This window comes from Microcaecilia unicolor, chromosome 3 (assembly GCF_901765095.1).
Source record: "Microcaecilia unicolor chromosome 3, aMicUni1.1, whole genome shotgun sequence".
NCBI classification, from domain to species: Eukaryota; Metazoa; Chordata; class Amphibia; order Gymnophiona; family Siphonopidae; genus Microcaecilia; species Microcaecilia unicolor.
The window spans coordinates 27,528,304-27,555,038 of record NC_044033.1 but is presented as its reverse complement, the minus strand read 5'-3'; the positions used below and the strand labels follow the sequence as shown (position 1 = coordinate 27,555,038).

The following is a 26,735-nucleotide window of genomic DNA, read 5'->3' as shown; positions in this document are numbered from 1 at the left end:
CCTATTTGTTGGGTGAAAAAATATTTCATCTTGTTCGTTTTAACAGTAGCATGATGTAACTTCCTTGAGTACCCCTTTGTCTTTATACTTTTTGAAAGAGTAAAAAATGTGTTTACCTCCTCTATTCTACTCAATATTTTGTAGACCTCAATCATATCTCCCCTTACCTGTCTCTTTTCCAAGCTGGAGTCCTGTGACAGCTAAAGCCAGATTTTTTTTTGGGGGGGGGGGGGGGGTTGCTGAGAGGGTGGGTATGCAGTACATAGGTGCTATGTGAGCCAAGGTGGCCATGGGGACTGAGAATGGCATGATGACCTTTCTGTGGAGCATGTGCACTGTTGCTGGGAGGCGGGTAGTGGAGTAAAGCTGATGAGCCTTTGGGTGGCTCAATGTAGTTTAGTGAGTTGCTGCCAATGTTCCCATCAGGATGCTGGGGTGTGTGTGTGTGTGTGTGGGGGGGGGGGGGGTCCAGATACGTGCAGTCCCTCATTTCAGTATTGAATGGTTAGTGGAGGGTGCCCTATAATTACTTCTCATTGGAAATTGTGATTTCACCAATGTTTTGTTTTCACCAATGAAAAACCAATAACATGTATTTCAACAACAAAGGGACCTCACTGTGACAATGCCTATGTATGGTGCTTGCACATGAGTAGTGCTGTTATCCTGGGGGACAGTGCTTCACACTCACCTTGGCATGGTGCCTCAAACTGATCTCCATGCCCTCATGGTGGCAGGTGGTGTAGGTGCTTGAAAAGTTTCTCTCCTGTGCCACACCAGGAGCTCTGCTTCTAGCACCTTGAAATTAGTCTCTCTCCGCAGACACATGACTGGCCATACTGAGGAATGTTCCTCCGTGTGTAGGAGGTATATTTGCACATTTTGCTTGTGGAGAGAACGTGCTGCCATTGCTGTGGGCGTTTTATCAACGTGGGACCCAGCATCACCGTTGCACATTTTGAGTAGTTTATTTTGGATTGGCAGACACATTTATCTCAGAACATCTATGAAAGTTGCAGTGCGTCCTCATTCTAAACTTTTTTTGTGTGTTTTTGAGTATTGAAACACGTTTATTTATTTCTTCCATTATAGACTTGCGTTTTGAAACATTTTCTGGCAAACATTTATTTCACAATTTGAATGTCATATCAAACATGCCTCTCAAAGCCTAATGTGGCCATGTTTCATTCGAAGGAGCTTCAGGGGAAATAGACATGCTAAAACATATTCCTATATTAAAAAAATTAATAAGTAACAATATAAATTAAAATCTATATTCTAAAGGTAGCTTGAAAAAAATCCACATTTTTTCCCAGCTCTAACTTCATCTTTTTACCACCAAATTTTATGTTTTGAAATTTAGGTGCCTAACTTAGGACCTCAGCCCTAGTTAAAAAAAAAAAAAAGCCAGTTAATGCAACTAACTTTGAACGTTAGACATCAAAGTCCTTTAAATATAGACACCAAAATATTAATCATTGTGAGAACAGCTTTCAGATGTACATAACTGTCTGTGGGGCTTGCTAGAATAATCAACACTTGAATGTAACACACCTTGATCTACCAATGAAAAAGGCACAAGTTAAATGTAAAGTACATAGATCACTGTCCCACATACATTTGCACCTGCTTTTCAAAGGAAATAAATGTGCATAGTTTTATTTAAAATTATGTAAGTAGTTGCCTGTCCTAACACCTCCAAAACCACAGGAGTAAAGGAATGCATGTTGACATATGCAATACTTTCATCATGTGTGCATAGGGTGGACGGTACTCAAAAAAGTTCATATTTTGCACACAGAAAGCACTTTCATTACTGCCCTTTCCACGTATATAAAAATATTTTCTGCTTTATAGTCTCCCCAAATCAACAAATCAGAATGGAATCAAGGCATTTTGTTGGGTAGGCATAACTAGGCAATCATGAGCTACCAATATGTTCTCAGGGAGCTCTCACCAACTGCACTCCACTCAGGGAAACACTTGTCATTAAACTAATTGACTGTGCAGCCAAGGCCCTGCTGCTGTTTTTGGGAGAATGGGCGTGCAAGTGGCAGATGAAGTTCAATGTTGACAAGTGCAAAGTGATGCATGTGGTAAGAGGAACCCGAATTATAGCTACGTCTTGCAAGGTTCCGCGTTAGGAGTTACGGATCAAGAAAGGGATCTGGGTGTCGTCGTCGATGATACGCTGAAACCTTCTGCTCAGTGTGCTGCTGCGGCTAGGAAAGCAAATAGAATGTTGGGTGTTATTAGGAAGGGTATGGAGTCCAGGTGTGCGGATGTTATAATGCCGTTGTATCGCTCCATGGTGCGACCGCACCTGGAGTATTGTGTTCAGTACTGGTCTCCGTATCTCAAAAAAGATATAGTAGAATTGGAAAAGGTACAGCGAAGGGCGACGAAAATGATAGTGGGGATGGGACGACTTTCCTATGAAGAGAGGCTGAGAAGACTAGGGCTTTTCAGCTTGGAGAAGAGACGGCTGAGGGGAGATATGATAGAAGTGTATAAAATAATGAGTGGAATGGATCGGGTGGATGTGAAGCGACTGTTCACGCTATCCAAAAATACTAGGACTAGAGGGCATGAGTTGAAGCTACAGTGTGGTAAATTTAAAACGAATCGGAGAAAATCTTTCTTCACCCAACGTGTAATTAGACTCTGGAATTCGTTGCCGGAGAACGTGGTACGGGCGGTTAGCTTGATGGAGTTTAAAAAGGGGTTAGATAGATTCCTAAAGGACAAGTCCATAGACCGCTATTAAATGGACTTGGAAAAATTCCGCATTTTTAGGTATAACTTGTCTGGAATGTTTTTACGTTTGGGGAGCGTGCCAGGTGCCCTTGACCTGGATTGGCCACTGTCGGTGACAGGATGCTGGGCTAGATGGACCTTTGGTCTTTCCCAGTATGGCACTACTTATGTACTTATGTACTGGCAGATCCAGACATTGCTGTCTTATGAATCCTTACTCCTACCTGACGATTTTAGTCCCACCCGTAGGAGCCAACTCTGTGGGTGCTGAGGGTGCTTGAGCACCTCCAATATTGGGAAAATTCCTTGTGTATGTCCAGGCAGGGGTTATTTCCACTGGGCTTAGCACCCCCAATAATTTTGAAAAGTTGGCTCCTATGGTCCCCCCCCCCCCCCCCTAAATGTACCTGGAAGTGACATCTGTAATTGTCTGCTTCTCTGAGCTAGTTGCTGCAACACACACCACAGATGCACAACACAAGCACACGACGAAGGAGTACAAAAAAAGGAGCAGGCCCTGGTCCTTTGCTCACGCCCAGAGTGCAAACTTTTTATTTATTTATTTGGATTTTGCTTGCATCTTTTTTCAGTATTAGCTCAAGGTGAGTTACATTTAGGTACACTGGGTATGTGCCACATACAAGCCATTATTTTATTTAGAACATTTCTCTTCATGTTTTTACCATCCAAAGGCATTATGAATTTCATCCCTGTTCCATGCAGCTTTAGATTCCTTAGCTCTTCACCTGTTTTAAAAGGTCTGAGGTTGCTGAGGCTTTTTCCTTTATGAGATAGCTTCACTAGTTTGATTATGGTGTGAGTTGATACTTTGCAGATACAATCACTTACATTTTTTTTCAGTGGTCGCACGCTTATGCTAACATGAGCACACAGCCAGAAAATAAAATAATTGAAAAAAAAAAAAAAGCCAAAGTTGTGGCCGGGCTAAAAACATCTCCCCCCCCCCCCCCCCCCCTTTGAATGTCTTGTGTTTGTGTGTTAGGACATACTAAGCACAAAAGAAATGCAAAACAACCTTTAAAATGTTTTTATCTTCAAACAGTGCTACTATAGTGAATTCATTGTAAATAAATTAGGATGAATGTCCTTCGCAAGATATAATAAAGTCCATTCAAGATCTAGTAATAATTATATCTCATGGGGCTAATAAGTGCCTTGCAAGTTGCTGTCTGAGTTGTGAAATTTGTCACAGGAAGATAAACACACTCGGCTGGAGTAAACACACATCCAGGTACAGAGTGGATCTGGCTCTGATTTCTACAACAGATTTTCTGGTCTCGGAGCTGGCTGGGGCCAGGGATATGGAAAAAGACACAATTCAATAGACTCTAGAAGGGGAGAGGGCATCCTAGTCACTGCACAATGATGACATCTAGAGACCAGATTTCAAACCCACAATTTAAAGGCTGCTGAGGGCACACAGGTACATGGGCCCTGGTCCAGGCCTGTCCCAATAATGAAATGAGTTGGGAGAGAATATCAAATAAGGGGGGATTCTTTGGATAGTTGAGAATAAAGGCTCATGGTACTGTCGCTCAAGAAAGGCCAGTTCAACTCTAAGAGAGGTTATTATGTAGTTGATCTAGTAAAGAAGTCCATATTTTATTGTATTTAACAAGTCAGTTATATTTTTCAGCCGCAGCATATTCATATTTAGCTAATATACACACAGAATTCCACCAAGTTAAATACGTTACTTTGGTAAGGTCTTTCCAACAAAAGAAAAGAGTTCTTAAGGCTTGATGTAACATTATGTCTATAATTGTGCTTGATATTTGTCTAGAGGTGATTGTATCATTAGGGATCCAAATATGACTATGTTATATGTTAAAACATCTTGAATATTCAAGGTAGATGATATTGAGGCATATTTTCAAAGCACTTTGGGAGGCTAAGTTCCATAGGTTTCTATGGAACTTTGGGAGGCTAAGTGCTTTGAAAATGAGCCCGATTGTGTTCCAGAGTTCCAATAATCTTGAACAAATGAACAAGAATAAATAATATGTTTGAGATTTCCAACATCCTTTTCACATGTCCAACATTTATTCATATTATTTTTGGTTTTTGTCGTATTCATTTTGGCGAGTTTAGCTGGAGTCCATAGGGCCCTGTGTGCTAGGTAGAACATGGATTGTGAAATGGACGTTGATTTGGTGGTATGAGTAGTTTTGAACCAGAAATTTTCCCATTCTTTTTCATTTAGTTGGGTGTTTAGATCATGTTCCCATGATTGCATGGTACTAGTTGGTGAGCTAAATTTAGTTGAATTTATGTATGACCATGACTTGTTATAGCAATAATTCTTGTATAATCTTAGTCTGAACACTTATGCTGATGCTTTGTTATTGTTAATCTGTTATGCTGGTTAATTGCTTTTATTTTTAGCCATTTGTTATTGACTACAAAACACAATAAAAATATTGGAACAAAAAAAAAGAAAGGCCAGTTCAGATTTGGCTGGAAGAAAACTGTTGGGACAAAAAGCATGTATAGATTTCCTGATGCATTCTATATTTTAGCAAAGAGGTGTGTTAGCCGTGTTAGTCCACTCTTAAAGGTAATCAATAGAAATCAAACAAAATTAAAACATTGAAAAGAAAATAAGATGATACCTTTTTTATTGGACATAACTTAATACATTTCTTGATTAGCTTTCGAAGGTTGCCCTTCTTTGTCAGATCAGAAATAAGCAAATGTGTTAGCTGCCAGTGTATATAACAGTCCTTCATAGATGGTCCAGCAGGGTGTGTAGGAGATGTGCATGGAAACTTCAAAGCATTCCATAGTCTAGCAGGATGTTTGTGGGGAGGGGAGGGGAGGGGGGGAGAAGAGTGATAAGCAGTGAAATACAACCTATGTTTTATAGTGGGCTAGAAAACCCAGATCCTTGTTAAGTCCTGTCTGTTGGGTGTCCCCCATGCACATCTCCTACACACCCTGCTGGACCATCTATGAAGGACTGTTATATACACTGACAGCTAACACATTTGCTTATCTCTGATCTGAGGAAGAAGGGCAACCTTCGAAAGCTAATCAAGAAATGTATTAAGTTATGTCCAATAAAAAAAGGTATCATCTTATTTTCTTTTCAATGTTTTAATTTTGTTTGATTTCTATTGATTATATTTTAGCAGTATTCTATATTGGGACGGGGATTTTTTTTTACAAAGAACTTAATTTTGAAGACGGTACCTGTTTGAGTTAGGAGAAATAAAGGACTTAAGTTTCCAATAAACACCAAGGGCTTCTTTTACAAAGCCATGCTAACGATTCCCGTGCGGCAAATGAGAGGAAGCCCATAGGAATTGAATGGGCTTCTTCTTATTTGCCGCACTCAGAATCGCTAGCATGGCTTTGTAAAAGATGCCTCAGATTTCCTAGAAAAATTAAAAAGAAATCTAAAAAAAACATTAGTTATACCAACCCTGTTTTATCTGACATTCTTTAACTTATTTTTACATACATACAAATTTTACAGCAATATTTGATGCTAATAATTTTGATAATTTTACATAAAACTGTACCATTAGACAATTTATGAAAGATAGAGTACAATTACGCTGAAGAGCTCATTACAAAATATAACTTTACATACAATAAATCTGTAAACTATTATTATTCGTGTGCAAAGAGGAATAAGAGAGAAAAAGGCCAATACGGAAGCTGGAAGGAAAAGGGTTGAAATGGCAGTCCTCCTTTACTGGTTAGGGAAGATTTTCAAAAAAGCGCCTTTTGAAACCACAGTGGTTTCCAAACACAAGGTACCCTTGGGCGCTGTGAAGGGCCCAGGGCAAAAAATCTTCCCTCCTCCCCGTCCCTGCCATTATTCTCCACTCTCTTCCTCCTCCCCACTGGTCTCACCTACAGGCTCCTGCATCTGGCTGCAATTCACAGTCAGAGGCCTTCTCCAACTTTGACGCCCTCCTTCTGCAGCGTCCCGATTCTTGCCCTCTCTACTGCAACTTCCTGTTTTGATGCTAAACAGGAAGTTGCAGTAGAGAGGGCGGGGCACGGCAGAAGGATGGTTGCTGTCGACTGTAGGATCCTGTAGGTGAGACCTTCCGTTGGGAGGTAAAAAGTTTTGTTCCTATATCCATGGTGATTGTTGGCACAATGGCCCTCTGAAGGCCTGGCACTGGGCTTGGGGAATTTTGCCGCCGCCCCCCACCCCTCCATGGCCCTTGCACTATGTTTGAAGTTCAGCTTGTTAAATAACTAAGGTCCCTGTTTACTACTCATTAGCGTACGCTAACCTTGAAGACACCCATAATATTCCTAATGGCTAGCGCGCGCTAAAAACACTAGTGCGCCTTAGTAAACAGGGCCCTTAAATTTGGCATATATATAAGTACATAAGTAGTGCCATACTGGGAAAGACCAAAGGTCCATCTAGCCCAGCATCCTGTCACCGACAGTGGCCAATCCAGGTCAAGGGCACCTGGCACGCTCCCCAAACGTAAAAACATTCCAGACAAGTTATACCTAAAAATGCGGAATTTTTCCAAGTCCATTTAATAGCGGTCTATGGACTTGTCCTTTAGGAATCTATCTAACCCCTTTTTAAACTCCGTCAAGCTAACCGCCCGTACCACGTTCTCCGGCAACGAATTCCAGAGTCTAATTACACGTTGGGTGAAGAAAAATTTTCTCCGATTCGTTTTAAATTTACCACACTGTAGCTTCAACTCATGCCCTCTAGTCCTAGTATTTTTGGATAGCGTGAACAGTCGCTTCACATCCACCCGATCCATTCCACTCATTATTTTATACACTTCTATCATATCTCCCCTCAGCCGTCTCTTCTCCAAGCTAAAAAGCCCTAGCCTTCTCAGCCTCTCTTCATAGGAAAGTCGTCCCATCCCCACTATCATTTTCGTCGCCCTTCGCTGTACCTTTTCCAATTCTACTATATCTTTTTTGAGATACGGAGACCAGTACTGAACACAATACTCCAGGTGCGGTCGCACCATGGAGCGATACAACGGCATTATAACATCCGCACACCTGGACTCCATACCCTTCCTAATAACACCCAACATTCTATTCGCTTTCCTAGCCGCAGCAGCACACTGAGCAGAAGGTTTCAGCGTATCATCGACGACGACACCCAGATCCCTTTCTTGATCCGTAACTCCTAACGCGGAACCTTGCAAGACGTAGCTATAATTCGGGTTCCTCTTACCCACATGCATCACTTTGCACTTGTCAACATTGAACTTCATCTGCCACTTGCACGCCCAATCTCCCAGTCTCGCAAGGTCCTCCTGTAATCGTTCACATTCCTCCTGCGACTTGACGACCCTGAATAATTTTGTGTCATCGGCGAATTTAATTACCTCACTAGTTATTCCCATCTCTAGGTCATTTATAAATACATTAAAAAGCAACGGACCCAGCACAGACCCCTGCGGGACCCCACTAACTACCCTCCTCCACTGAGAATACTGTCCATGCAATCCTACTCTCTGCTTCCTATCTTTCAACCAGTTCTTAATCCATGTACACGGCTTTAAATGACGGCAAAATGTCTGCACGTTAGTGGCATGTGTATTACAGCAGACAATTTTTTAATTCAAATGTACATGCAAGGAAGATGATATTCTGTGGTGCAGGCTGCTGTTAAATTTCTAAACGTGTATGACTACTCCTGTCTCCTTGGTACCTCTGGATGTGTCTTGTTGACCACGCTACTCCTCTGTCTAAATGTATAACTGGCCGTTTATAAGTATTCTCAGGGGGAGCTTCTGGCCTTGCTTTTCTTAGGGAATGCAATAGGGAAATCAGAACCACAAGTTCCTGCATGCCATGGAGTAAGTACAGGACTGGATCAACATTGTCGGGCGAATCTGGATCTAGTTGGCAACCGGTAAGGCCTACTTGGTTCACACAGAGGGGCCTAATTGAACGGGGCGCCCAAGTTTTCCTGAGGACGTCCTCGCAGGACGTCCCGGCGAAGGGGAAGAGAAACCTGTATTATCCAAACAAGATGGGCGGCCATCTTTCATTTCGATCATATGGTAAGGGACGCCCAAATCTCCACATTTAGGTCGACCTTAGAGATGGTCGTCCCCGGTTTTCGGCGATAATGGAAACCGAGGACGCCCATCTCAGAAAAGACCAAATCCAAGCCCTTTGGTCGTAGGAGGAGCCAGAATTCGTAGTGCACTGGTCTCCCTCACATGCCAGGACACCAACCGGGCACCCTAGGGGGCACTGCAGTGGACTTCACAAATTGCTCCCAGGTGCATAGCTCCCTTATCTTGGGTGCTGAGCCCCAAAACTCCACTACCCACAACTGTACAACACTACCATAGCCCTAAGGGGTGAAGGGGGGCACCTACATGTGGGTACAGTAGGTTTGTGGTGGGTTTTGAAGGGCTCACATTTACCACCACAAGTGTAACAGGTAGGGGGGGGGATGGGCCTGGATCCGCCTGCCTGAAGTGCACTGCACCCACTAAAACTGCTCCAGGGACCTGCATACTGCTGTGATGGAGCTGGGCATGACATTTGAGGCTGGCAAAAAATATTTTTAAAGTTTTTTTTTTTAGGGTGGGAGGGGATTTGTGACCACTGGGGGAGTAAGGGGAGGTCATCCCCGATTCCCTCCAATGGTCATCTGGTCAGTTCAGGCACTGTTTTGAGGCTTAGTCGCAAGAAAAAATGGACCAAGTAAAGTCGGCCAAGTGCTCGTCAGGGACACCCTTCTTTTTTTCCATTATCGGCCGAGGACACCCATGTGTTAAGCACGCCTCAGTCCCGCTTTCACTATGCTTCCGACACGCCCCCAGGAACTTTGGTTATCCCTGCGACGGAAAGAAGTTGAGGGCGCCCAAAATCGGCTTTAGATTATGCCGATTTGGGCGACCCTGGGAGGACGACACCCATCTCCCGATTTGTGTCGAAAGATGGGCGCCCTTCTCTTTCGAAAACGAGCCCAATAGTCACTCATATTTTAAGATGCCAGCATTTGCTACTGCATAAGATACACTGCACACAGTGTTTGTCTTCTGTCTATAACAAGGTCGGACCCTTGGTCGGTCTGTTGCTGGCAAGAAGTGGCTGATTCCCCATCTGCTTGGTTTTCTGTTGTTCCCGCTGGCCAGACAGTAGTGCTGGAGCAGAGAGGTGATGAGCTGCCCCCTTCTGCTGATGAAAAGCATTAATGTAACTGGCGATGAGTAGTGTGATCTCCAGAACCTGTAACCAGAAAAAAAATTGTGATTATTTGGGGTGCAAGAAAAGCAGTAGGTTTTGAGAGTGCTTCTCTCAATCTGTGTGCCAGAAGAAAAGACAAGATTAGGGCCCTATATCATATGGGCCTAATCTGCCAGAGAACCGAGCATACAGGTTAGTGGAAGCAGACCTCATAGTAAACTAAGTTGAATTCTATGGATTGACAGTATTTGATATCCTTTAGTTTCTACGCCCCAAAGGTGATTGATCTGACTCTGTCTTCCTTAACTATTCACAATGTAACCCATAATCGTAATGTAACAAACTGTATTTCCATCATTTACAATGTATTGTAAGCCACACTGAGCCCGCAAATAGGTGGGAAAATGTGGGATACAAATGCAATTAAATAAAAAATAAATAAATTGATTCTATTTTCAAGAACTGAAGTGCTAGGAATGCAGCAAGGACAGCGAATATAATTCAGAGTTTTGACAAAATTCTTCTGTCTGAGATAAGAACATAAGAACAGCTATACTGAGTCAGACCAATGGTCCATCTAGGCCAGTATCCTGCTTCCAACAGTGGCCAATCCAGGTCACAAGTACCTGGCAGAAACCCAGATAGTAGCAAGATTCCAGAATCCCAAAGAGTAGGTAAGATTCCATGCTACCAGTCCCAGGGCAAGTAGTGGGTTCCCCCATGTCCATCTCAATAACAGCCTATGGACATTTCCTCTGGGAACTTGTCCAAACCTTTTTTAAACCCAGATACGCTAACCGCCATTACCACATCCTAGCACTTTAGGCATGTGACTGTTAGTTATGCCAGGGCTACTTTAACCACCTATGCGGCCCTGGGCAAACTTTTGAGGATGCCCCCCTCCCAGTCCAGTGGCACAGCTTCCTTAGCCCCCTGCCAAAAAAAACCAAACAGCATAAGACATGAATATGTTCTGTTACACCTGTTATTAATTCATTAAAGCGGCGAGCCTCACTTTTTCTTCAGAAAAGCTTCAATGAAAACCAGAACTACTACTACTACTACTATTTAGCATTTCTATAGCGCTACAAGGCATAGGCAGCGCTGCACAAACATAGAAGAAAGACAGTCCCTGCTCAAAGAGCTATGTAATAAAAGTGAGCCAAGTATAGGACAATCAAGCCATTGTGACATCACTGATGAGGTTGGCTCTTATTGGTGGACTGAGGCATTATGACATCACAATATTAGCTCTGGTTACAAGAGACTACTACTACTACTACTACTATTTATCACTTCTATAGCGCTACAAGGCGTACGCAGCGCTGCACAAACATAGAAGAAAGACAGTCCCTGCTCAAAGAGCTTACAATCTAATAGACAAAAAAATAAATAAAGTAAGCAAATCAAATCAATTAATGTGAACAGGAAGGAAGAGAGGAGGGTAGGTGGAGGCGAGTGGTTACAAGTGGTTACGAGTCAAAAGCAATGTTAAAGAGGTGGGCTTTCAGTCTAGATTTAAAGGTGGCCAAGGATGGGGCAAGACGTAGGGGCTCAGGAAGTTTATTCCAGGCGTAGGGTGCAGCGAGACAGAAGGCGCGAAGTCTGGAGTTGGCAGTAGTGGAGAAGGGAACAGATAAGAAGGATTTATCCATGGAGCGGAGTGCACGGGAAGGGGTGTAGGGAAGGACGAGTGTGGAGAGATACTGGGGAGCAGCAGAGTGAGTACATGTATAGGTTAGTAGAAGAAGTTTGAACAGGATGCGAAACCAGGACCGTTACCAGACAAAGCAGCCTGTGAAGTAGGCAATGGGAGACTTCACCCTTCAATCTTGTCTCCTCCCTCACATTCTCTCTTCCCCTTGACACATCTCCCCCTCATTCTCTATCTCTCTTGTCCACCTCTTTTCCCTGACACACTCTTCCCCCTCTATATATCATCTTCCCCTTCACCATCTGTCTCAACGTCCACCATCCTGTCTCCATCTCCTCCCTGTTCTGTTTTCTTTCAGCACTGCATACTTCCAGTGACTTTCACCTATGCAGAGGGCAACTGTATAACTGTATGCCTATATATGTGTGCCTAGAGGGCACCTGATTGTGTAGGCGCTTACGTTCTTTTATACAAAACTAATAGAAAAGGCCCGTTTCAGGCACAAATTCAATTACTTTGTATCTTGATTCTTATTTGTGGACTAAGTAGTATGCAATTTTCTATTAATCCTTGAATAGGTAAAGGACGAAGGACTTATTGTTTCTTTTGTTGTATTTCCTGATTTTTCCAACATTTATTATTAAGTGAATGTGTATTTTTGAAATATATAAAGAATAAAAAGAAAAAAAAGAAACGGGTGCTAGCAAGGTTTCTCCCCCCTCCCCCCAGGTTCCAGACCCCCCTCCCTCCATCCGAATTCCAGACCCCCCTCCGAGTTCCAGACCCCTCCCTCCGAGTTCCAGACCCCCCTCCCTGCCTCCCTCCCTCCGATTTGCAGAGCCCACCTCCCTGCCTTCCGATTTTGTAGACCCCCCTCCCTCCGATTTCCTGACCCCTGGACCCCCCTGTCGTGACCCTCTCGAGCCCCCCTTCCCGCCTCAAAACCTCCCCCGCCACCGTCGCGTACCTGTGCTGGTGAGGGACCCCAACCCCCGCCAGCTGAAGTCTCCTCTTCTCGGCCGCACGGCGTGGAGGAATGACGTGATCAAGTTTGAATCAGTTTCTGTTCCTGCATCTGACGTCTGACGCATGCACACAAACAGATTCCAAACTTGATCACGTCCCCTGAGTTTTCTGCGTAATGCATTCAGTGACGTCAGCTGGGGCTTTGGAGCCCAAAGTTACGGACACAGGCAGCCAGGCTCAGAACGTTGGAGGTGAGTATTATTATATAGGACTAGTGTATATATGTGCATATGCACTTGGGCGGGAACAATTATGTTAACCATAGATCTGTGTAAATGTGTGTACCGATCCTCCAGAGATATGTGCACATCAGGGGCGTAGCCAGACCTCGGCGGGAGGGGGGTCCAGAGCCAGTGGTGGGGGGGCACTGTTTAGCTGCCTCCCCCCCCCACTGCCGCCGCCCACCCAGCCGCTGCATCAGGTACCTTGTTTGCTGGCGGGGGTCCCCAATCCCCGCCAGCCGAAGAGTCTTCTTCAGCACCGGTCGACTCCGGCGCCTTCGTTGTGTGATCATCTGTTTCTGACGCCTTACGTCCTGCACGGGGCTACATGCATGGTGTCGGACGTAAGGGGTCAGAAACAGATGATCACACAACAAAGGCGCCGGAGTCGACCGGCGCTGAAGAAGACTCTTCGGCTGGCTGGCGGAGTTTGGGGACCCCTGCCAGCAAATAAGGTACCTGATGCAGCAGCCGGGCGGGCGGGGGGGGTCAAATGTAGAGGGGGCCAGGGTGTAATCTGTGGGGGCCCATGTCCCCGTGTAGCTACACCCCTGGTGCACATATATACACAGTGGGCATGTTATACAATTGCCTCCACGCTGCCCAAACTGGTGAGAATAGCATAGAAGCTTGGGCACATGCAGATCGGAGTCACTAAGAGTCTCAAGTGCTGGAAGAAAACAGCTTTGCTGCTCCAGAGGTGGGGAGGGGGGATGCAGGAGGACTATTCAAAGAATAAATAGAGTGCATTGTATAATGGCAAAAGCTTGCTGTAGGTCTCAGATTGTTTTTTTTTTTTTTTCTATAAACGTCTGACATGGTTAATAATTACTGTTTCTCTAAAAATCAGTAGGTGCTGTGTCCTGCACCTTCCAGCTTAACGTGATGGGCACTTCAGTGGTAAATAGGAGCGAAGCTGGAATACCCTGCAACTAATGTACCAACCTTTGGCTTTGCCATGGCAAAAAGCAGCTTTTCAGTTGGCTTCTCCTTTGTGTGGTAGTTACTGATGACCAGCATAAAGTCTTCTCGATAGCCACCGAAAGTAGTCAGGCTTTTGTGCAGGTATGTGACTACAGCACGCTTAGAGAGTCAGACAGAAAAGTGGAGAAAAGGCAAAACATTAGTTGCTAAACTTGAAAAGAAGCACAAGAAAATGTATGACCAGGCAGAGAAGGTTTCTCTCATAATCCAGACTTCAAACTCAATGCATTTCAATAAATTCCAGGAAAAAAAGGGCAATTTATTTTATGCCCAGTTCAAAAGCTCTTAACCAAATATCTCTGTACATAGTGGAACCCTTTCACTAAAGGGTGTTAACCCCTAACACATCCTTAGCGCGCAGGAAAACGCTTACTTCAAAACGCATTATCGTTTCATGTATCTTTTATTTACTACTAGTAAAAAAGGCCCGTTTCTGGCTGAAATGAAACGGGCGCTAGCAAGGTTTTGCGCGGAGTGTGTATGTTTGAGAGAGTGTCTGTGAGAGTGACTGTGTGAGAGTGAGAATGTGCAAGTGTGTGTGTGTGACAGAGAGTGGGTGTGAGTGTGTCTGTGAGAGAGCATGTTTGTATGTGAGAATGAGTGTGTGCGAGTGCGTATGTGAGACAGTGAGTGTCCTTCCCTGTCCCCCCTGTCAGGTGTCAGGACTGGGGGGACTGTGGACAGTCATGAAGGCAGCCCCTACCAAAATAATGAAAGCAAGACCATTTGTATAATAATCACTGCATTCCAGAGAACAAAATGGAGCAAGTTCCCACATGCTATCTTTTGCTTTCTGTATTCAGTAGCTGACAGGCTTGCTAGACTTACCTAAGTGGCTGCAGCTGCAATACACTGAAAAGAAAGCAAGGAAACCTATGAGATGTAGATACAGCCGTCCCCTTGGCCTCTGACGCTCCTCCCTTCTTCTATTTGACTTCCCTCTGATAGGTCCGTCATTCGGTGTGACGCTCCTCCCTTTTCCTGTTTCAGTTCCCTTTGATAGGTCAGAGCGGTGCAGCTGTGACACTCCTCCCTTCTCTGATAGGTCAGGGCGGGGCAGAGATGTAGTGTGCTTAAAAATGGTTACAGAGCTTCGAACATACGAACTGTTGAAGCCTCAGAGTGTGCTTTAGAACGTTGAGGGTGCTTTTTATGTGCAGATGGGGCGTGGCCTACGGCCCAGATGGGCGTGGCTGAGACTGAGGGTGAGTAGTCCGAATAGCCTAGCCTACCAGGAGGACAGGAGTTCAGGACAGATGGAGTGAGCTTCAGAACATCTGAGGGGGGATTTTATTTATATAGATACCATCACTTATTGCGTGGCAAATCAGAACGGTTTACATCTTAAAAATATACAAATAACATCCAATGAAATTCCAACTTTTAAAATTATGAAATCCATTTTATGATAGGACAGCACTAACAAAAACTTCCAAACCAAAGAGGAAAAAAAAACAATTATATCAATCATACACATCACATCACATTGCAAAACAAAAACATATCAGTGTTGTAGAGCACAATTTTCTCTTTCAGATGATACCGTTCATAAGCTGATTCAGGCAGACTCTTTTTTAATAATTGGCTTTGAACTTTGGTACATTTTACCATTTGCGCTGACAGTGCCAACTTTGAAGAGATCCTGCAGGGCGGTTATAGATGCTGGTTAGCTGCAAATCTGGCAGTATTATGTCCAACACAAGCATAATGCTTGTTCAAAATTTCAAGTCCGTATCTTTGTTTGCACGGAAGTTGTTGCGGTCTGAATATTGATCCAAATATGTTCCGATGAGTCGTGACCAATTTTGATGCACACTTTGAGTCAACTTGTTTGACTGGATTTTGCATCCATAACGTTAAAATGTATTTCATCGGAATTAGCATCAAAAACTGTACAGGATTTGAATTTTTTAGCCATTCTTATAATTCTGTTTGGACTTTATTAGACCCCCAAAAATGGCATTTTGGTAATTGTCACGCGCTCATGGACTGACAACCATTCAGAAAAGGGGGTCTAGATCTGCAACTATTGCAGTTAGAGACCTCAAATTTTGGGGAAACTTCGTTTAACACCTGACTCGCGCAACAGATAAAATTTGAACAAAATTGGAGACCTGATGGTGGGAAGGTTTAGACCACTTGGCACGGAATGACCCTACAGGTACTTTCTCCGTCCCTAGGGGGCTCACAATCTGCTTTTTGTATCTGTGACAATGGAGGGTTAGGTGACTTGCCCAAGGTCACAAGGAGCTGGAGTGGGAATCGAACCCAGGTTGCCAGGATCAAAGCCCGCTGCACTAACCATTAGGCTACTCCTCCACTCAATGATGGGTGGCAGCTGGAATGAGTGCATGCAAGTGCTCTGTGTGTTGTTTTCTAATAGATGTGATCTAATTGTCCATTCTGAAGCACAGCGAGCAAAAGAATAGGAGAGCAAGGATGCTGGGCACCAAGCGGTCCTTTTGCTGAAGTGTGCCAAGCTACTCGAATATGAATTGGCATATACTGTCATACCAGCATGGTAATGGTTACAGCATGCTAATTCATGGGCTGACTTCATACCTTGTTACGGGAAGGGAAATGGGAGTGGACTGCGCAATGCAGTCAGCATGCGGTTACTTACTGTACATTGTCACTAGTGTAAGAAACAAAAGAGCAATAAAGGAGTGCTGGATTTTGGACAATGCTTTCAGTTTTAATTCCTTTAATAAGTCATAAGTACATAAGTAATGCCACACTGGGAAAAGACCAAGGGTCCATCGAGCCCAGCATCCTGTCCACGACAGCGGCCAATCCAGGCCAAGGGCACCTGGCAAGCTTCCCAAACGTACAAACATTCTATACATGTTATTCCTGGAATTGTGGATTTTTCCTAAATCCATTTAGTAGTGGTTTATGGACTTGTCCTTTAGGAAACCGTCTAACCCTTTTCTAAACTCTGCTAAGCTAACCGCCTTCACCACATTTTCCGGCAACAAATTCCAGAGTTTAATTACGCGTTGGGTGAAGAAACATTTTCTCCGATTTGTTTTAAATTTACTACACTGTAGTTTCATCGCATGCCCCCTAGTCCTAGTATTTTTGGAAAGCGTGAACAGACGCTTCACATCCACCTGTTCCACTCCACTCATTATTTTATATACCTCTATCATGTCTCCCCTCAGCCGTCTCTTCTCCAAGCTGAAAAGCCCTAGAGCCTCCTTAGTCACTCGTAAATAAAGAAGAAATATTGTTGTATTTCATATTTTGCAGGAAGCACCACACCAGCCTTAAACAGAAGGTGCAAATAGACCCTGATGCCCCTTTACAAAGACCTTCTTTTACATGAAGAGCATCATCCTTCCCTTCAACTGCAAAGGGCCTTTTCCTCTATTCATTTTCCTTAACCCCACTGAACTGGAATTGGTGGAGAAACTGTACACATTTACCACTGAGAAAGGATATGTAAAAAGCAGAGCCAGGCTCTGCCATCTTACCATGGAGATGTATTCCAGGATGCTAATGCCATCTTCATGCACTGCGAGCCAGACAAGGGTATTCTCTGTTGGAGATGGAGGCAAGGGCTACGAAGAAAGAAGTGCTTTTTGTTAAGAACAGCATGCCAGTAGAAACCCAGACATAGAAAATATACAGCGCATTTGTATTTAGCAATCTCTGGATCTGAAAATTCTACATTTTTTTAAAATGTTCTATTTCTTGCAGAATTATCTTCCTGCATCTCTAGATCATGCTTGGCTGTGCCCTGCAGTCAGTTATTTAACTGGCAAAATACAATCTCTATGTAATACCTTCCAGTGAAGGGATCTGTAATCCGGAAATGGCAACCGCCACTACGGCAAATGTAAGCCACATTGAGGCTGCAAATTGGTGGGAAAATGTGGGATACAAATGCTACAAAAATAAATAAATAAACAAATAAGTAAATAAATAAATCATTTTAATAGACCTAAAAGATTGGTTAAGCCGGCTGAAGATGTTTCTTTGCAAAGGAGCTCTGGAAGTGCGGCATTAGATGCAAAACTTTCAGCTTTTTAAATTTCCTTTGAGACGCAGTGCCTGTTAAATGTAGCCATGCCAGGATTCAGACCATTTTGGAAATGAATGGAATGGATTCTTTTTCTACTAATATTTATATCGGACCATCAGAAATAGCAGCCACATCAAGCTTCGAAAGAGCAACCGGCTGTAGCCTTCCTCACTGGGCCAACAGAACTATTTTTTAAATGCTTTAATATATAGCTTCTATTCAGATCTTCAAGCATTATTTTTCTCGGTAGAAACTGCACCTTATAATTTTTCATACTGGTCTATATGTAAGGATTTTTTTTTTTTAAAGTTCTATTGGACCTATGAGGAAGGCTATAGTAATATAGTAACATAGTAGATGATGGCAGAAAAAGACCTGCATGGTCCATCCAGTCTGCCCAACAAGATAAACTCATATGTGTATACCTTACCTTGATTTGTACCTGCCTTTTTCAGGGCACAGACCGTACAAGTCTGCCCAGCAGTATTTCCCGCCTCCCAACCACCAGTCCCGCCTCCCATCACCGGCTCTGGCACAGACCGTATAAGTCTGCCCTCCACTATCCTCGCCTCCCAACCACCAACCCCTCTTCCCCCCACCTGCTCTGCCACCCAATTTCGGCTAAGCTTCTGAGGATCCATTCCTTCTGCACAGGATTCCTTTATGCCTACCCCAAGCATGTTTGAATTCCGTTACCGTTTTCATCTCCACCACCTCCCGCGGGAGGGCATTCCAAGCATCCACCACCCTCTCCGTGAAAAAAATAGAGAGGGTGGTGGATGCTTTGAATGCCCTACTCTTTAAAACCCTGAAATGGCAACTGTTTCTGATATAAATAATTAGGCTTGTTTATAAATGGGGGCACTACTTATGCATTGATATGAATCTTTAAATCTTCTGAACCTTTGTGAAGTGCTGACTAGGCACCATAGGTTCATACGTACCTTTACAAAATAGTTCTGGAAGCCTGTCCCCAGTAGCGAACAAAGGGGTCCTTTTACTAAAGCTTAGTGCGTGATAACAGAATTAGTACGCACTAATTTCTAAGATGCCCATTTTATACCTATGGGCGTCCTAGCATTTATATAGTAAATTATTTGATTTTGATTATACTAATTCTCCCCTCTGTTTACTAAGCCACACGGTAATGCCAACACAGCCCATTCAAAGTGAATGGGCTGTATCGCCTTTAGCGCACAGCAGCCGCTATTCTCCGAAGACAAGCAGGCTGCTTGTTCTCACGTGTGGGTCGACGTCCGCGTCGGCCCAGGAATCGGCATTTTGCCAGCAAAATAAAACAAAGTTTTGCTAGAGTCTTCTAGCGCGCGAATCGCACACACCGCGCATGCACGGACGATTTCCCGCCCATTGCGTGAGTGTGCTTCCTCAGTTTTTTCTTGTCCATGGCATTTCTACACTTCTCTTCATTTTTAGCCCAGGAGAAAGAGTCTTGACGATGAGTTCGTTTACTTTTCTTCTCATTCTAAAAAAAAAAACCTTCTCCCGTATTTTTCTAGTTTTTAGCACCTTTTTAATAAGTTTTCTTTCTTTTTTGACGCGGTCAACTTTCAGGCCGCATGGCTGGGTTCTTTCCTTTCTTTTGTGCCTCTTTTTCTTTTCAAGGCACAATTGTGTCGTTTGATTTCGCCGAAGCCGTTTTCCCTTCCATGTCATCGAAGACACCCAGCGGCTTCAAGCGTTGTACGCGGTGCAACCGGACTATCTCAGGTACCGACACCCACGCCTGGTGTATCCAGTGCCTTGAGCCCGAACATTGCCCAGCTGCTTGTAGTCTGTGTCTTCGTATGACGAAACGGACTCAAGCGTCTCAAGAAGCCCAATGAGAAAAACCTTTTGGGGCTCAGTCCGGTCCTTCAACGTCGGCATCGACATCGGAACCAAGGTCAGCGGCGTCGACATCGACAGGAGGATCGACGTCAGGAAGAAAGGTAATGGCTGCTGAGAGACCAACTCGCGCTGGGAGCAGTGAGGCGTCGAATGGGTGTTATGCAGGCCCCCCAGGACCGACTTTATTTCTACACCCATCTGCACTCTCAGAAATGCATGACAAATTCTTTCAATCAATCCATTAAGAAAGTTGCATGCTTGGCATCTTTAAAATTTACTGTCACTCCCCAACAGGCGTGTCCAACATCAATGCTTTAAACAAATTAAACCTGTAGGGACAGAGGTATAGGATCCAAAACAAGCAGAAAAAGTGTAGCTTTTAGACCGTTGCAACTTGGAAGATCAGATCTTGAGTGAATACTTCAGCTGAGCGTTAGAAGGGAGTCTTGAAGCTGTTCTGATTCTAAATGGGCCTCATATTCAGCCAGCGGCAATCATTGTTTTGATAATCACCGTTGGGATTAAACCCAGAAATTCAATGCCGGGCCATGTCCGTGCACCAGCACTGAATTTCCGGGTATCTGGAGCCAGTTAAGTGCGATATTCAGCACCTAACCAACTATAAGTTACCGCGTAAAGACAGAACTGCATAAAAGTCACTCTTACTTATGCGATTAACCTGGTCAGTTACGCTGTGATTAATACTTAATCGGCCAAGTGCCCACTCTGACCCCGGAACGCCCCCAAAATAGCCAGTTTGTGTCCTAAATGCAGCAAGCATACATCTAGCTTACAGTCTTCTGTAAGTTACATATGTAAGTGGGAGCCCTGCCTATGTCTTGCCCATGCTACACCCCTGTGTACACCCTGCTTGAAAATATGCGCTATGTAAGTTATGCAAATATTTCCAGTACCACACTTGGGGCCTTTTTTTTTTTTTTTTTTTTTAATTAAGATTCACTAGTGGTTCCCGTGCACCAATGCCGACGGAGTCTATTCAAAGTGAATGGGCTTTGTTGGTTTTGCCGAACTGGGAGCCGCTAGTGTGGCTTGATAAAAAAGGCCCTTAGGAGCCTTGGTAGCCTTTACATCTGTAGGTGTGCATGTACACGCATAAATGTAGAATTGCCCCATAAGTGGATAAGGTAATCAAGATAGCGGCTAAATAATGCCAATATCTGGATAACTTTTGGAGGCACCCTGAAATGCCTCTATTTGTTATCTGGCCAATATTCAGCCGCGGTCAGGGATTTCTTAAATGCCAACTGTCACCAGTTAATTTAGCCCTGGTTATTTAGTGCTGGGCAATGTGCGGGCACCTGCACTGAATATCCCAACACTAAATTGTCCCACAAGTGCCAGCCGGAGCAGACCGATATTTAGCTGGGGACTACATGAGACAATTAATGTGGGCCCCCGGTTGAATATCAGCTGGGACCTGCATAACTTTTTTAGGTTTTTTTCTAGTGCCCGCAATCCCCCTCATGGCCCCCCCTAAAAAGCCCCCTCCCTTCCTCAGTTGGAATCATGTAGAAGCCTCCCAACCTCTCCCTGAATATGCTGCCCCACCCTCATCTCTCTCCCCCCCCCCCCCCCCCCCCCCCCCCCGGCAGTCTGAATACTGCCGGCACATGTATAACTGCTGGGCTCCTCCCAACCCCCTGTGCCTCCCCTGACCTGCGCTGCCCATTATTTTGTGCTGTCAGAGCCGATATTCCATGGCGCTGCCAGGTTTAGCGCCACTAAATCAGCCCCAGGTGATTCAAGAGGGAAAGAGCCTCTCCTGCCTGCTTAAATTGCTTTGAATATCGGGCCTTTTTTGGGTAACTTTAGGCTGGACACCAAGATGTGTAGTCAAAAGTATATTTTGCCTTCCATGCACATTTAAAAAAACTCACATGGTTAGCATCAGGTGCTAACCTCATAAATGCTTTTGAAAAGCACATTTTAAAGAGATAACTTCTTATTGGCCTCAAACCAAGTTTCTTAACTCACTACTACTACTCATCATTTCTATAGCGCTACTAGACGTACGCAGCGCTGTACACTTAGTATTTCACAGCTCCACACACAATGGATTTAAAACCCACAAAATATGATTCTCTACCTTTGCAGAAAACAGCTTGGCGCCAAAGAAGGGCCACTTCTTAGCAACAGTCAGATAAATGCGCACGCAATCCGCCACACTGTGTCCACGAAGAGCCGTCCACCTTGCTGCGATTCGCTGATGAAGCTGTCTATAGATAAGGAAAAAGGACAGGGTATTCAGAGCAATGCCACAGATATAATTCAAGTAATGGCTCTTGCCAGAGGCTGCAAACGTTTTGCCAGTAGTACATAATGAGGCATATTTTCAAAGCACTTAGCCTCCCAAAGTTCCATAGAAACCTATGGAACTTAGCCTCCCAAAGTGCTTTGAAAATATGCCTCAATATGTAACAAGCAGGTGTCTTAACATCCATATCATATAGGAATACCTCTGAGATCCAAGGACTGGTGTCACATTTAACGCCAGATTGGTGAAGACAGTCTACTCTAGTAGATGCATCTGAAGCTATTCCTCTGGGGGTTGAATATTTATTTATTTGTTGCATTTGTATCCCACATTTTCCCACCTTTTTGCAAGCTCAATGTGGCTTACATTATGCCGTAATGGCGAACGCCATTTCCGGAATGAGAAATACAAAGTACTGTTACATTAAAGTTCATAAATGTTAAGGTAAATTATAAAATAAGTTGGATAAACAGTTCATTTCAGGCATAAGAGATAAAGGGGTAATGCGTTAATGTTCATTGGTGACAAATTGATTGATACGATCAGGTGTAAAGAATTTGGCTTTATCTGGTTCTGAAGTAGGTCAATTATGATGGTTCATTATGGTATGTCTTCTTGAATAGGTTGGTCTTTAGTAACTTCCGGAAGGCTGTTAAGTCGTGCATTATTTTTAAGGCCTTTGGAAGTGCATTCCACAATTGTGTGCTGATGTAGGAGAAGCTAGATGCATATATTAATTTATATATCTTTGGACATGCAAATTCTTATTAGCCCAAAGTTATGCATCCTAAAAGGGGGTGGGATTTGGGCCATTTTGGGGATAGTGCCACTTATCTCAGTAAGCAAAAAAATCTCCCAAGCAAATGCAAAGGAAGTATCCAAATTTATTGCATATTCTTCCACACGCTTTTGCAGATGAAAAAGACAAAAGATATTGCAACTTTTTCTTCTAAATTACTCAAAATCAGTTTTTAAAGTGCCTGTGATATAAATTAATTTAACATCAACAGAAAATGTCTGCTGTATGCAAGGTCAACGGGACCCGTTTCACCGACAAACACGGCTTCATCAGGGTCTTAAACAATACAGACAACCAATTTTGCATTTGCTGTGTGTATGGCGAAGACAAACTTACATCTAAGCTGTTAAATTCATTTACATCACAGCCTAAATTTCCAAGCGCCCATCCGCACAACTAAATTTAGTTGCAGGAAGTTATGCCAAATAAAATTTGGTTTAAATACCGACACCTAAATTAGGTGAGGACTGGGTGTGTTCTATAACAAGCATGGATTTTAGAAATGCCTACAACCCACCCATTCCACCCCCATGGCCAGGCCCCCTGTTCAATGTGACTTACAGTTTACGTGCATCGCATTATAAAATACGCTAAAACAATTCTGCGCATAAATTCTAATTAATGCCAGTTAGTGTCAATAATTGCCTAAGTGGCAATTATTGGCATTGAATGGCTTGTCAACTAATTAAGTTGCATGCGCGAATCCAGAATACAACTGGATTTGCTCGCAGAACTTAAGTTGTGCTACATAGAATCCGGGGGACTATCTCATTTCAATGCTCTCTTAAAAAAAAAAAAAAGTGTCTTGTTACCGTTGAACATGAGATGTTAATATGGAGTGGAGGAGTGGCCTAGTGGTTAGAGTGGTGGACTTTGGTCCTGGGGAACTGGGTTCGATTCCCACTGCAGGCACAGGCAGCTCCTTGTGACTCTGGGCAAGTCACTTAACCCTCCATTGCCCCAGGTACAAATAAGTACCTATATATAATACGTAAGCCGCATTGAACCTGCTATGAGTGGGGAAGCGCGGGGTACAAATGTAAGAAAAAAAATTATAAATACACAATTATTCACTAGAATCATCTTTAAAACCAAGATAAAGGTGATTTCCCCTTTTTACCACATTATTTCACAATTCACTCTTCCAGTTCAGAGCTTGGTTAGGCAAACGCCAGGGGGAGTAAAGCTTGCTATCTGATGGCTAAGGGGCCTAATACAAAGCCACGAACACCTCTTTTTAAGAGGGTTATCAGCACAAGCTGCTCGTCCCTGCTTTTTTTCTCCACCTCCTGCATAGGCTCATATTTCTGCTTTTATCATCAAAAATCAGAACAAAATGTTTATGCTGGGGAAGGAGGTAAAACCCGTATTAGATCAGCCTGCCCCAAATAAAATAGAACCAGTAAGCAACCTTAAAATAAAACCCAGGAATTGGCTCTTTTCTTTTATACCAATTCCTCTCTTCCTGTGACTTCTTGGGAAATATGGGTTATAAAAAGAGCACTTCTATTTCTCTTGCTGCTCATGAAATGGCAGCTTTACACAGATAAGATATCTCGCTCACAGATGGTGTGTGTGGGAATATAAGAGCACATTTTTATAACCTGTATGCAACCATGCTAAAATTAACTTTAAATTTTGCCCAGTAGCGTGTTGATACTGTATCTTACCGTAATTGCTCCTCTGAGCAGCCGTGTCTGTACTGCTTGGGATAAAATCTCTCCAGGGCTTGTTTTATTGCTTGGTTACCCTTGGACTGAGATGTCCCTTGCCCTGCTGGGGTAGAGAATGGCTGTTCATAGTCCCCAGTCTCCACCTGGTGGGGCAATCAGAGGAAACAGAATGGAAAAGCTGGTAGTCTGTGACACAACATTGAAAGTCTCAATGTCAGTAGTACTAATAATAGTCATCAAAGGAGGAAGCAGTATAAACATGAACAAAACACCCAACTCCTATAATAATCCTTCATTCATTTACCAAAAATACAATTTTTTAGTAGAAGTATCGGATCTATCAGACGCGCATGACTCCACCACACTGGCTCAGTAACTTAAGCCAAATTCAATTTAGGGTGGGCATGTATTCGTCATTAATCCAATATCTTTTACTGTATAATTTTTCTTCTTTTTTATTTCCTTTTATCTAAAGTTGTTCTATATTTCAAAACATAATACTTAGCTTAAAAAAGCTTCTTTTTCTTCTTTGGTTCACATCATTGTCTTCCATAAGACATTGCACACTGTTGTAAAGGAGACCTCTCACGCCAACATGAATCCATGTTTCACCATAGGCTGTGTCAAGGGCCGTCTCCAATCAAAGTCGGCTTTTTTTCTTTTTTGATTGGAGAAGGACCTTGACACAGCCTATGGTGAAACATGGATTCATGTTGGCGTGAGAGGTCTCCTTTACTACAGTGTGCAGTGTCTTATGGAAGACTTAATGATGTGAACTAAAGAAGAAGCTCTTTTAAGCTAAGTATTATGTTTTGAAATATAGAAAAACTTTAGATAAAATAAAAAAAGAAAAATTATATAGTAAAAGATATTGGATTAATGACAAATACATGCCCACCCTAAATTGTATTTGGCTTAAGGTACTGAGCCAGTGTGGTGGAGCCATGCACATGTCACGTATGTGAATGTTTCCTTGTCTACGCTCACCTCGACCTCTGGTGGCCAGAACCGGTGGCTGCTATGAACTGTCACACGTTCCAGACTTCAGCCCAGTCCGGTCCGGATCTTCCAGGCTGCCATACTTGCTTTTCTTGTTTGGGCCTGAACAGCACCCGTAGCTGCCTTGTGATTCCTGCAGCTGAGCTTCAGCAGCTGATGGGCTTTATTAATCACTTGGAAACTTCTCTGTTTGCCTTTGCATCGTCTAAGGTCGCTGGTTTGTTGGTGCTTTATTGCACTTCTGCCTAGTCTGGTTTCTTGTTTGAGTTTCTTGTCCAGTTCTAGTTAGTCTGTGTGTAGCTTAGCTTAGGTTTATTGCTTATTTCCTAGTCTTGTTTCTGGTCTGTATTCCTTGTCTAGTTTCTGTCTGTGTTCTTGCTTAGTGGCTGCTCTGCAGCTTTCAGTCCTGATTCTTGTCTGTCAGTATTTTGTACCCTGTTTCAGTGGCTGCTTGGCAGCTTTCAGTTCCTGTCCTCTAACATGTCCATTTCCTGCCTTGTGTAGTATTGTCTGTCTGTGAGTCCTCGCCCAGTTTCCTGCCTTGCTGCCCATGTATATTCCCTTTCTTTCTGACCCTCAGTCCCTGTTCAACCTAGTGGGTATCCAGTTCCTGCCCTGTCTGGTAAGTCCTGCCGGCCGCCTGCACCCAGGGGCTCAACTCCTGAGGAACGGCGGTCAAGTGCAGGTGAAGTCTAGCTGTTTCTGTCAGAGTTCTGCCTTGTCTCTGGTGTGGGGTGGTTTTGCCTGCCACTGCTGCTCCATGGCAGTGGCCCAAGGGCTCACGAACCTAGTTTCTGCCTTGAAATCCTGACAGCACATCTGATAGATCCGATACTTCTACTAAAAAATTGTATTTTTGGTAAATGATGAAGGATTATTATAGGGGCTGGGTGTTTTGTTCACATATACAACATTGAAAGTAGCAGCAGCAGCACAAACAAAGATTCTGAAAATATCAGCCTACCTAATTCTTAATCCTACTGCTTCCTCTTTTAGTTTTATTTGTATACCTGCTTTCTTTTTTTCACTCATATTATCATATTCTACATCAGTGGTCTTTGTCACACAGTAAAGCATATAGAGACAGACTTAAAGATCTCAATATGTATACTTTGGAAGAAAGGCAGGAGAGGGGAGATACGATAGATGTTTAAATTCCTCTATGGCATAAATGCACAGGAGGCGAGTGTCTTTCAACTGAAAGGAAGCTCTGGAATGTGGGGGCATAGGATCAAGGTCAAAGAAGAGAGACTCAGAAGTAACCTGAGGAAATACTTCTTCATGGAAAGGGTG

The 26,735-nt window shown here is 43.5% G+C and overlaps 1 protein-coding gene across 1 annotated transcript in view; it reads right to left on the bottom strand.

Moving 5' to 3' along the window:
- Nucleotides 1–9,653: 9,653 nt before the first annotated feature.
- Nucleotides 9,654–26,735, bottom strand: part of PLEKHH2 (pleckstrin homology, MyTH4 and FERM domain containing H2) — a 229,114-nt gene continuing 212,032 nt past the window's right edge. Inside the window, exons 26-30 of the mRNA XM_030195794.1 lie at nucleotides 24,441–24,586; nucleotides 21,804–21,933; nucleotides 17,298–17,384; nucleotides 13,783–13,920; nucleotides 9,654–9,978 (exon numbers count right to left, since the gene is read on the bottom strand). Of these exons, the coding sequence (XP_030051654.1) occupies nucleotides 9,793–9,978; nucleotides 13,783–13,920; nucleotides 17,298–17,384; nucleotides 21,804–21,933; nucleotides 24,441–24,586 (687 nt within the window). The 3' untranslated portion in view covers nucleotides 9,654–9,792. The remainder of the gene's footprint in view (nucleotides 9,979–13,782; nucleotides 13,921–17,297; nucleotides 17,385–21,803; nucleotides 21,934–24,440; nucleotides 24,587–26,735) is intronic.